Below are 12,635 nucleotides of genomic sequence, written 5' to 3'. Positions count from 1 at the left end.
AGATTCTGAGATTGGAAATGTAACTTGATTAAGCTACTGCTTTAACTGTAATAAAACAGTAACTCCTTTAGATTTTTAATTTAGAATTTGTATACTTCCAAAAAAGATTCAAAGTAGCTATACTATTAAAGTGGTATTAGAAAGGTCATTTCGAATGCTGCAGAATACAGAACATCTTCAAGTATTTGGCTTAACAAAACATAATGAAATTTTGCCAAGCATAAATATTCACTCTGATGACATGGTGGCAAGGCTTTTCTTTGCCCAACAGTCTCTGTCTGCTCTCTTAACTGCCAAAGATTCTCTCACCCTCGGTATGTGAGGTATACTTTGGGAAAAACATTAAAAGCAATTTAAATGATTAAGCAAATTCTCAGCAAAACTGCTTAACACACAAAATTATTGTATACCTAATAGAGTTTTCTGTTTAACTGGAAAGGTTACTAAAAATAATGGGTACTTGAATTCTTCCTCAGGATCTTTCTGGAACAGCAATCACATCTCTTTAAGATGAAAAGCATGGAACGAAATTCTTTTATGCTTTATTGTATTTGTGCTATTATGAAATATTATTACAGCTTATACTTTAGCAATAAAGTACTGGGAAGATTATTAATCGATAATGAATACCGTAGATACCTTAATTCTGTTAGAAGACACGATGCCCCCAGCTTTGAAGCGTTTGCATTCCCAAACACTGCTAGTTTACACTGGTGAGGAGGTCCCACTGAAATACAGCGCTAATAGTTAATCCCTTTCTCCAAGAGTGTACCTTAGCCACACCGAGGAAAAACATTAAGGTTTTACAAACCACCTTTAACCTAATTATCTAAATCGTTGAGGCTCATTAATTATTTGATATGGCTGGAAAAAAAAATCCTGCTATAATTTTAGTCCAATTTTTTAGCGTATTTATGACACTCAAATTCTTCACCAAATTTCTCAGCTAGACCCATATATATGTACATCCGCCAAAATGTCCGCAGAAACGTTAAGAAAGGCTATCACAAGGCCAGTTTGAGATACCTCATAAATGGCCTTCACTGCCCTTTGAGTCAATTGTTTAACGTCCCAAGAGACTACTAGTTCTGTTAGAACCTAAGCGTCAGCTTCTCCAACCCTCAGAAGGGCGTGCGTAAGGACAGACAGGATTTTTAAACCCCATCAGTGTTTCAGTGCCCCCCTCCCTGGGCTATAACAAACCACCCACCCCAAGAGACTAGGAGGGGGAGGAGCGCTGCAGCCGGCTGCCAAGAGCGCTCTGCAGGGGGGCCGTTTCCCTGAGTCACGGAGAGGGCGGGAGGCTGGGCCCATCTGCCCACGCCACGTCCCCTTCGTAAGGGACTACGTTTAAATACGCAGGGCCCACTGGGAAAGGGAGCAGCACCGCCATTCCTCAAGGCGGCCCAACAGCCACCTCATTCCCAGGAGACGCCGCACTTCCCTAGAACTCGCTCTGCATTCCGGCAGCAATCAGTAGACCTTTCCTGACCAGCATCACGTGCACCCGGAAGTACGTGGGTGAGACCCAAAGCGCCCACGGAAATGACGTTGGTCGCCCCTAGTCGCATGATGTGGCAAAATGCGAAAAAAAAGGGGGGGAGGGAAAAGCAGGCGGCTGGGGAAGGTGATGAGACAAAAAGTAGTCCCTCCGATTCCTCTATTTATCTCCGTGTCGCAGCAGTAAGCGAGGTCCTCAGCGCCCTGCGCCCCACGCTCCGAATTCCTGCGCTCCGATGCATCGCGGCGCTCCGTGGAGGAGTACATAAGGCGGAGGGGGTGAGGTGACCTGGGCGGAGTTCTGTCGCCAGGATCCTTCCGCAGGGCTAAACCGTTTCCGGAGTCTGCGCTGCGCCCGGTTCCGCCATTGCGGCTCTCGCGGACCCTGGAGCCTCCGCCCCCGACCTGAGCTCTTTCGTCTGCCTGCCAGTTTCCTGCGTCCCCGGAGACTCTCCTGCTGAGCCCAGCCTCCCCCCTCCCCCTTCTCCTCCTCTCCCTTGGAGAGCCCGGGCAGCCACTGCCCCACAGCCCCAGTGACAGGAGGAGACCATACACCCCCGACAGCGCCATGGCCCAGATTCTGCCAATTCGTTTTCAGGAGCATCTTCAGGTGCGGTGGGCCCGAGCTAGTGAGGGCTGTGGAGAGAGGGAGGTAGGAAGGAAGAAGCTGGAGTCTGAGCCCAAGCAAAAAGAGGAGAACCGGGGGGAGGGGGGATGGTGGTGGTGGTGGTATCGGTTCCTGGGGTAGATGGAGGATGGGGCACTATCTTGGAAAGCTTGAAGGGTTAAATGATGTGGGGCTTGGGTGGAAAGGAAGCGAGTCGGGGTGCATAGGGCAGTGAGGCCATACCTGGGTTTGAAGGCCTCTCTATCTTCGCTTCCTGGATGGCAAGAACTGCGTATAATAACCCTTCCACCCCGGTTTTATTCAGTTCATTCATTTGGGTACGTTGCGGGGCGTGGGGGGGGGGCGTTCTCCCGCGTTTCTTCCGGAGCAAGAATTCTCTTCCCCTAGGGCAGCGCAGGCTGTCACCTCCCATTGCCCTCTTCCCTTTCCCCCATCGTGTCTGCACCCGGGAGTTGTGGCGCGGGTGGGTTGGGGAGAGGCAACCTTTTTTCTTCCTCCCTCTGCGGCTCTCAACGGGAAAGGCACCTTCCCCGGGCATGCGGAGAACGGCAGTGGCTCCTCTCTTGCCTTCCCCGAGGCAGTAGGAACTGGGAAGCTCACTGAAGGAAAAAAAAAAGAGGATAGAATGGGGGAACGTATTTCTCAGGGCGGTGTCAATTTCAGAGTGCGTGGGGTCAAGGTTCCTAAGGGGACTCGCCTTTTTTCACTTTCTTGATGTCTCTGGGCATGGTGCGGCTTCTATCCCCTCTTCGGTTCTAGAAGGGAGAAAAGAGTTGTTCAGAGGTTATCTTTGGAGCAGCTAGTTGGCTTGGCGTGAGTACTTTCCTCAGGATTGCATGGAATTGAACGACCCCTGGGGATAGAGCACACCTGCCCTGAGATATGCAAGGTTATTTGGTCTGTAATTGGTTTCCTTTAGTAGGTTCTAGAGTTCTTCCCCATGGTGCATTATCCTGTAGGCAACAGACTGTCTTATCTGGCAGCTTGCCCGTAGCGGGCCCGGGCAGGTGATCATTGGAGGACTTGACTGAATTAAGTCTCTTCTAAGCTTCTGATTTTCCTGGTTCACCAATCTGGTTTTACTTTGGCTGAAATAATTTATTAATAAAGTATGCTTTCTTTCTAATTACCTCCTTAAAGAGGTCTGTCTCAGCTCAGTCATTTGAAGGACTAATTCGTAATGATAAGAGATGCCAGTGGTTTGACATGACACTAATACTAGTGGCCTCTTGGACACTTTACCATTGAAGGCTGTTTACTTTCTGACATTGTTATAACAATAAATAAATGTTAATTAAAAGGTTTAATATTCTGGCTATCAACATGATTTCATTTTTTTTACAGGTATCACCTTTGCTTGCATCAGCAAGGCTTCTTTGTCTTGAAATGTAATGAATTATAAATCTTTACTCAAAAAATGAGTTAAGTAATGTACTTTATTCAGTCATTTTTGGTTTTCAGATAACTCATCTGATGTAATAGAACACTATTTTACAGAAGGTTAAAAAACATTGTGACAGAATGGACACAGAAGTTTTTGTTTATGCTCCATCCAAATTTGTATTGCTGTGGTTACTTCTGTTGAATGTGGAGTGTTAGGAAAATAACGTTTTTGAGTGTGAGGGGAAAACACAACCTTGTCCCGACACTAAAGTGCTTCTGGAATATAATCTTCCTGCAGACAAAAGTGTGTAAAATCATACACAAGAAAAGCAGTTATAGTTGCTGTTTACTTTACAAAACAGATATAGCCCACTAGTAAATCTTGTTTCTTGACTGTTGGTGGTTTGAGCAATAGTTTTCCATTTCTATTAATGAGGAGACAAGGTTGTTGAATAATCCCAAAGACTGGACTCCAACCATGTCACTGATTGAAGACAGATTTAATATGGGTCTGATTTCTAAGTGGTTCAGAGTTTTTGCAGACACTTGAGTGAAGCCATTTCCTTCTCAAATACTTGAAGAGTTGCATATAAAGTTGCTTTGCAAATAAACTTGAAGAATTCAGTCATTCAGTTTTTGGAGTAGTATATATGCCATGACTAAGTTTAAGCGTGCTTTGGTGACTGTGTACTCAAGCTGATAATGATTAATTATTGTGCAGAGCCCCAGTCACCAACCTCTTCCAGGATAATATAATTCCTGACTTTTCATTTTTATCCCTTGCTGTATAAAAATTAATAAGGATTATTTTAATTGGCAACTTAGGTCTTTGACCTCTCAACCCCTGCCAGTTTGCTAAGTAGCAGAAAACTTTCTGAAACACTTACGATAAAAATTGGGAACAAGAATTGAGGAACTTGGTGTAGAGTTAACCTGTGAAATCTTCAAAGCGTGAACTGTAAATAAATTTATTTTTATACCATGGAACTACTTTGGCCAGCTGAAGGGTCTGTCATCAAGGACTCAGAAGTACATCAAATGAAGCTTAATATTTTAAGTTATAAAGGAGTTTTTATTTCTTTTTTAGGATGTTGAGGCTGATAGCAGTGAACAGATGAGTGCCTATTTGAGCAAGATTTTGCTAGGATTGCAGGTTCTGAAAAAAATCCTAGGCTACCTATAGTGTTGCCTGCAACTCTGATTTCTTGGCTTATTAAGTATCTTTATGCCAATTGACATATTCTGCTGTATTCCCGGGTTCTTTGGGTCTGAAATTAAGTCTCCCAACCCTGCTCTTTTCCCTTTGATCCATAAACGTGTTGTGCATTCAATGGTAGGGGTTCTTGCTATGATTATTTTAATTTACAAAGAGAAAGCAATGCTGAGTATTACTGGGATATGTTATATGCTTAACCGTACTTCCTGGAAGAGGCATACTGCTTGGAATTATGTTGCAGTCTACTTTAGGAATAGCTTCCGAGTTTAAGATGTATCAAGGTTTTCAGAATTTTCCTAATGGTCAGTTTACTCAACTTAAAGGGGTGTGGCTAATTCTAGTGAATGTGCTTTCACTCTGTTTAGGAAATAATTTAAGGCCTGAAACTGTGTGTAGAATCACAATCATTTTCATTTTGGTGTGCAGTGAAATACATGATTTCAGGAACCTTAACTTAATGATATTTGAATTATATTTAACAGGATGTTTTTCTGTCTTTGTTACTGCGTGGCTTTTGCTTTTTGAGAGTTACTATCCAATAGAACTTTCTTCCATGATGAAAATTTATACTAGCTACATAGCCATATTGAGCACTTGAAATGTGGTTATTGTGACTGAGGGACTAAATTTTTACTTTTATTTCTTTTCAATTAATGTAAATGTAAATAGCTACATAAAGCTATTGACTACGACATGGGACTGCGCAATTACAGGCCATTCTGATGTGCTTTTTAAGAGTGAAGATTTATCTGGCCACCTATATTTATATGTTTAGAACATTTTGTTACTAAAATTAAAACATTCACTAATAGAAAGTGTTGGTTGAATACTGTCTCTTTTGGGAAGTGATTATGAACAGTGACTAGTGAATGGAAGGAGCAGCAGACTTTCTTGTGAGAGTCTGTTGTGTCCTATGAATGTGGCTGGGTGCTTCCACGTCTTCATCTAATTCCCCCAGATATCCTTCTTAAACAGTAGGAGAAAGTGAGACTCAAACTAGTGCCCTAGGGAACCTGTCAGAGTGGGATTTGAACCTAGGTCTTCTGACACTAAATATTTTGAAGAAAAATAATGATTGACCTTAAGAGGAGAAGTTATTAGTATCCTAGTGTGCTTTTTTATCTGTTGGACTTTTCCCTGAGAAGGTGACTTCTCTTCTGGTTTAACATGTGGTTAATGATGCCATATAGTAGACAGATCAGGGGTTTGGAGGTTGTTGAGACCACTTCCATCCAGTAGAAAAATATGAGCCACATCTGTAATTTTACATTTTCTAGTGGCCATATTAAAAGTAAAAAACAGGTGAAATTAATGTCTCATTTAACTCAGTGTACCCCAAATGTTATAATTTCACCATGCAATCAGTATAAACTTTTCAGATGAGATATTTTACATTCCTTTTTGGGGGGTACTGAATTTTCAAAATCTGCTGTGTATTTTACACTTAGAGCACATCTCAATTCAGACCCTATTTTCATTGGATATATTTGACCTGTATTTAGCTTTCATAAAATTTACAGTTGAAAAAGCAGGTTTGCACACGTAGGTTGTTCCAAACATAAGTTTTCCATAATTGACTCGATTAACAGTTACTATTTAATTTTAATTAACTTAAAGTTGAATTACTATTTAATTTTAATTAACTTAAACTTGAAAATTGAGTCAGAGTAGCCACATTTGAAGTTCTCAGAACCACATGTGGCTTGTGAAATGTCGCTACAGTATTGGAGAAGGCAGGTTAAGACTAACCTCTTGCTCCTTTTTCTCTGTAAAATATGTGTACTACCTCACAAAGTTACCGTGAAGATCTGAGATCATGTATGTGAAAGTACTTGGTGTAGCATTTGAAGGGTATTAATTGTTGGCTATATAATTTTTGTCCAGTATATTCTATTCAGGTATCTATCTCTTAACCAGTGACAACATTTTATTTTGCAGATTTAAGACCTAGATTTTTATGGTTTATAAATATTTGGTACTCACCTGAGATTTGAATATTTACTATATACCAACAATTATGTTACACTCGGGACAAAGTGGTGAACAAAACTGACTGCAGCTTGCATTTGTGCTTGCATTGATTAGTTGGCAGAGGCTGTCCACACATAATTGTAACCATGGATGTTACTGAATGTTTGATATTGTGCAGGATTTAATACAAATATTCATGTGACACAAAATTGATTCTGCTCTGAAACTGCTCAAAAGGAAGAAAAAATTTTAATTAATCTTTTATAATAGCCCGTGAGTGCTCACATGTGCTGTTGGTACATCTTTAATTAGTGTTCCTTGGTCAGACTCCTGATAAACCACATCTGATAAATTACCCACCTGGAATGCCAGTCAGGCCTTTGTTAGTATTTATATGTCCTATAAGATGGTAGTGCAGAAGTGTATGTTCTCACTTAGATAGGAAGTGAGTTCATAGCTGATATTTTAGTCCTTCATATTAGAACAAGGCTGTTTTTTAAAATTTATTTACATAGCCATGCTAAAGCTATTTCATAAAATCAAATTCTAAGCCGTAGCAAAGTTTCCAGTTCTTGGGTATCTTTTCTTTTTTTCCCCCACCGTTACTTGGCCAAGTGCCTGAGGCTAATGCTCTTAACTCAGGGGGTGGCAGGAGGCTTGGATCTGAATGTATTATGCAAAACCCATCTGTCAGACTCAGATTTTTGTGTCTCTTCTTTTGTGTTATGAAAGACATAATTTAAGATAGTTTACATAATTTATGATAGTTTATCCTAGTTCAGAGGCAATAACTATTCATCAAATCCTAATTGTCCTGAAATCTACAAGATCAGAATAAATTGACCATTATAGCTATTTGAGCACCTACTGTGTGCCAAGACCTCTGCTAAATCTTTTATGTTCATGATCTCATTTGATTGGCAAGAACATCCGTTCAGGTAGGTAGGGTTAGCCTTATTTTGCAGATGGGGAAACTGAAGTTCATAGCAGTTAACCTGTAGAGCTAGTGAGTGGGTGGTAATATTTGCTCTTCTTTCATTGTGGCACATTGCCTCATTTGGTGAATGATCTGTATAATTTGTATGTATGCTGTGGTGTTCTTTGATGTATACATTCTACTAGTATGTTTTTAGGTCAGTAGTTTTTATGAGAAAATTAGGGGCCAGTGAACCAACACCTGGATTTTCTATGCCTTAAACGGTTATTGAGATGATGTTTTTTAAAGGGCTTTATCCACGTTCCCACTAAAAAATTGTGCAGAATGATTGGAATCAGGTTAACTTGTAATAACCAAGATTATCTATATCCCTGTCATAAGGCTAAACTTCTCAAATTTCTCTTAGACTTTTCCTTAGTGACAAGAGAGTGAATATGTTCCAGCCTGAAGCCACTTGTGAAAGCAGGAAACTTCTGCTTTCTATTTTACTGTATTATTTATGTTTTTGTGTTTATTCTAATGTAAAACGTGAATAGAACTCAAGGAAGACTGTTATGCTTGGGGAGGGAGGATGGGAAAAGTGGGAGTAGAACATGCTTCCTCAGTTTGAATAGCATAACCGTAGAGGGGAATATGGTTACACATTTGTAGGATTGTGCTTTGGAGACAGAACTGCCAGTAATACTGGTACTTCCTTTTCTGAATCATTGGGTAAGTAAGGACTTTTCTTTAAGTTCTGAAGTACAGCAGATTTTATTATTTATTTATTTGGCTGCGGCATGCAGCATGCGGGATCTTAGTTCCCTAACCAGGATCGAACCTGTGCCCCCTGCACTGGAAGCGCGGAGTCTTAACTGCTGGACCACCAGGGAAGTCCCCTGAAGTACGGCAGATTCTAAAGCTTATTTTTGAAAGAATAGGAACTGGGTCCATTAAAACCATATGGTCACGTTAAAAAATTTAAATTCTGCAATATACCGTTGTGGAAAATGTTTCACATGTTTAATCCGAGCTCTTATCTTTTTAGCTTTTCTCAACTTCCTCTTTTATTATATTTAAAACAATACTTTCTGGCAGTTGTAAAGTTAGCCTATAGTATGTGGTTGTATTTATATCATGATACTTAGCCCATACAGATATTAATCCTTAGCCCCTATGCTGGAGGGGAGTCTCTCTTTATCCAGTTGAGTTGAACATATATGCTATGCTCAAGGAAAAAATTACCCATTTATCCAGTTATTGAAGACAAGATCTTAGAGTTACACCAGACTCTCTTCTTCTCATTTTCTACATCCAGTCCATTTCTGAAGTAGGGAAGGTGATTGCAGTGTTTAATGACCCCCGTCTGTTGAAACTGGGAATCATGGTAGATGAAAAATGAGAATTGGGTTGAGAGTTGCCTTCGTCTATTTCTGACCAGCTGCTCATCTGAGAAAGAGGACTTAAAAACCACTAAAGTGGACAGAGGGAAGCCAAAGACTATCTACATATGTTCAGCTTGGCAAAAAACTAACTTTGTGTAGATCTCATTATTTGAGGATTAATAATTAGGGAAATAAACCTATAGGGAGAACATGGTTTACAAAATCCATCTCTTTCCCAACTCTCTACAGTACTTTACATTCTTTCCTATTGAACTATGCAAATCTAAGGCAGGTGTCTTTTTTTAACCATAAAATATTCCGCAGGAAAAAGTTTCCTTATATTAAAAGTCTTACCAAGTGTCTGTATTACTGAGTCCTTTACAGTTGCTTCTGTTTGAATTGAATACTACAACACTGTTCAGGGAAGGCTACCATGGACTTGAAATCAGCTGGATTGGTAAGAGGTAAATTTAACACACCTAATAATTATTCCTCTCTGTATGGCTTCACAATTACAACTGTTGGATGTTGTAAGCAAACATTTTAAATTTCACTCATAAACCAGTCCATTAGGGAGGTGTTTCTGGAGACTGTAATCCAAAAACAAGTGTAAAAACACCTCTCCTAATACAGAAATAGAAATTTGAGGCATGTTATAAATTTCCCATGATGGTACCATAATGAATTTTTAAAAAGCACTTTGATGGAATGCAGATGACTTTCCACTGCTAACGAAGACACTGATGTAAAAAATGCACATGAAGAGTTTAAAATGGTTTCTGAAATATGAACAGTAGAAAAACATTTCCGAGTTAATTATTTTATAATTTTAAATGTCTATATAAACTGTCAAATGACTACATGAATTATATATTAAGCACATCTAAAATTAAAATTAACCATTTTAAAGTGAACAATATAGTGGTATTTAGTAAGTTCAGTGTTTTGCAACCATCACCTGTATCTAGTTCTAAAACATTTCATTACCCCAAAAGGAAACTTCATATCCATTAAGCAGTCTCCTTCCTCCCTCCTCCCATCCCCCAGCAACCACTAATATGCTTTCTGTCTCTATGAATTTATCTATTCCTATAAATGGAATCATACAATGTGTGACCTTTTGTTGTCTAATTTCCTTCACTAAGCATACTGTTTGAGGTTTATCCATGTAGTATGTATCAGTACTTTATTCATTTATGGCTGAGTAATACTCCATTGAATGGATATACCACATTTTATTTGTCCTTTCATTGATCCATGAACATTTGGATTCTTTCCACCTGTTGGGTATTGTGAACAGTGCTGCTGCGAACATTACAGGTTTTTGTTTGAATACATATTTTTAGTTCTTTTGGATATATACCGAGGAGTGGAATTGTTGGGTCATATGGTAACTCTATATTTTAACTTTTTGAGGGACTGCCCAACTTTTTCACAGCAGCTATACCACTTTACATCCCCATCAGCAGTATATGAGAGTTGCAATATTTCCACATTCTCTCCAGCAGCTATCAAAAGCTTTTTTGGATGACCAGGGAATAGTCTACTTGGGAAAATGAATACCCTATTTGGTGTTTTTTACTTCCATGTGTTCTCTCCCAATCTTTGTAGCTCTGCCCTCCCTTAAATCGTGTGTCCTGCTTTAGATTGCATTTCCATAACCAGTCATAGCTTGGGTAGCATTCAGTTGTTATGTGCCAGCTGAATGGCATTTATACAGGAAAGGGCATAACCTTGGGGAGTCATACCTATCTGCAAGGTTTGAGGTGTAAAAACTTCCCTGTATTTCCCTGCAGCTTGGTCAGAATTGATATGTGATATTTCATCAAATTATTGGATTATTATTTTTAAAGAACGAGTTACATTTAAAGGTTTTTTAATTTTCCAGTTAGTAGTTGGCTACAAGTAGGAAAGATTCTTTGAGTCTCTTGATAGTTTACCAAAGCTAGTAGTCTTATAGTTCCTGTCTCCAACTGTGGTTCCTTCCTGAATGTATTACTTAACAATATGGAGTGACCAGAGTAAAAAAATTCTCCTGGGCTTCCCTGGTGGTGCAGTGGTTGAGAGTCCACCTGCCGATGCAGAGGACACGGGTTCATGCCCCGGTCCGGGAAGATCCTACATGCCGCGGAGCGGCTGGGCCCGTGAGCCATGGCCGCTGAGCCTGCGCGTCCGGAGCCTGTGCTCCGCAACGGGAGAGGCCACAACAGTGAGAGGCCCGCGTACCGCAAAAAAAAAAAAAAAAAAAAAATTCTCCTGAGAATGATTGCCTCAAACACTAACATGGAGTAGAAATAAATCTATATGTTTAAGTGTGGGGTCCACAAGGGCATTTTTATTTGTTGCTTAAAATGTGTGGAGCACATAGAAAACAATGGCTGGTATACTGTTGATGAAAGAATTAAAGGAATGCTGCACTTTCAGCATTTTTATTTATTTCCTGTAGAAGACAGAAACTGCAGTTTTTATTTGACATTCTGCTAGTTTCCTGGAAGGGCTCAATGAAGTTACTGTTGTCAGCATTTTCTTCACTGTGATTAATATTAGTGAAGGTAGAGGATGTTTTGGAACTTTTAAAGGAAGTTATGCTGAGTGAAATCCTTGGGATAGGAAGTTAACCACATCTTCAAGCACCTAAAAATATCTGTATTGGGTGACATCCAAGTATCAGCAGGACTCGAAAATTGTTGACCTCTTAACTCTATAGCAGTAACACTTAAGTCTTTGTCAAGATACAAGATTCATTTACAGAAAAGGTAACTGAAATAGGATTATACATAGAGCACAGCACAAAATGTCCTTGTCTGAAATACAGTAGCTGTACATGCTTCCTTTACATTCTAACAATTCAGATGAAACGAGGAAGGAACTGGAAAGTGTAAAGCCAAGCACTAATTGTGAAACATAATCCTTAATAATGCTGTCATAAACACAAATTTTCTTTTTTTTTTTTTTTTTGCGTTACGCGGGCCTCCCACTGCTGTGGCCTCTCCCGTTGCGGAGCACAGGCTCCGGACGCGCAGGCTCAGCGGCCATGGCTCACGCGTCCAGCCGCTCCACGGCATGTGGAATCTTCCCGGACCGGGGCACGAACCCGTGTCCCCTGCATCGGCAGGTGGACTCTCAACCACTGCACCACCAGGGAAGCCCCATAAACACAAATTTTAATGTATTTTGATTTTCAGCTGGTAAATGAGTTCTGTTCTGAGTCTACTAGTCATTCATTAGGAAGCATACTTACCGGGTGTGCTTATAAAGAAGTCTATTTCCAATGAGTGTTCCTATCTGATCACATGTAATAAGCGCTGGTTGAAATTAGTAAGCTCAAAGCAAACTTATTACTCCTTTAATTATGTGATATTTGTAGGCACAGACACAACTGTGATTGATTGCTGAGACAGACGTTGTGCTGATGGAGAGTATCATCTTTAGCCAGTCAGAGAATTGGGCATTGAAAAAGTAGTCTGGTTTTCCTTGGTTGAATTGTCATATGCCAGAATTTTCTACCCTTTTTATTTTATTATTTTAACTTTTGGCTGCACAATGTAGCCTGCGGGATCCTAGTTCCCCGACCATGGATCGAACCCGCACCCCCCGCAGTGGAAGCTTGGAGTCCCAACCACTGGACCACCAGGG

At 40.3% G+C, this 12,635-nt stretch overlaps 1 protein-coding gene across 2 annotated transcripts in view; it reads left to right on the top strand.

Annotated features, from left to right (window-relative positions):
* Nucleotides 1-1,642: 1,642 nt before the first annotated feature.
* CLTC (clathrin heavy chain) overlaps nucleotides 1,643-12,635 on the top strand; it is a 66,291-nt gene continuing 55,298 nt past the window's right edge. The window contains exon 1 of one of the 2 annotated variants that reach the window (XM_030881768.3): nucleotides 1,643-2,110. In XM_030881768.3, the coding sequence (XP_030737628.1) occupies nucleotides 2,069-2,110 (42 nt within the window). In that variant the 5' untranslated portion in view covers nucleotides 1,643-2,068. The remainder of the gene's footprint in view (nucleotides 2,111-12,635) is intronic. The other variant, XM_030881769.3, reaches the window with a different exon arrangement.

Source organism: Globicephala melas, chromosome 20, assembly GCF_963455315.2.
Source record: "Globicephala melas chromosome 20, mGloMel1.2, whole genome shotgun sequence".
Lineage (NCBI taxonomy): Eukaryota > Metazoa > Chordata > Mammalia > Artiodactyla > Delphinidae > Globicephala > Globicephala melas.
The sequence above is the reverse complement of the archived record's forward strand: the minus strand, read 5'-3'. Positions and strand labels throughout refer to the sequence as shown.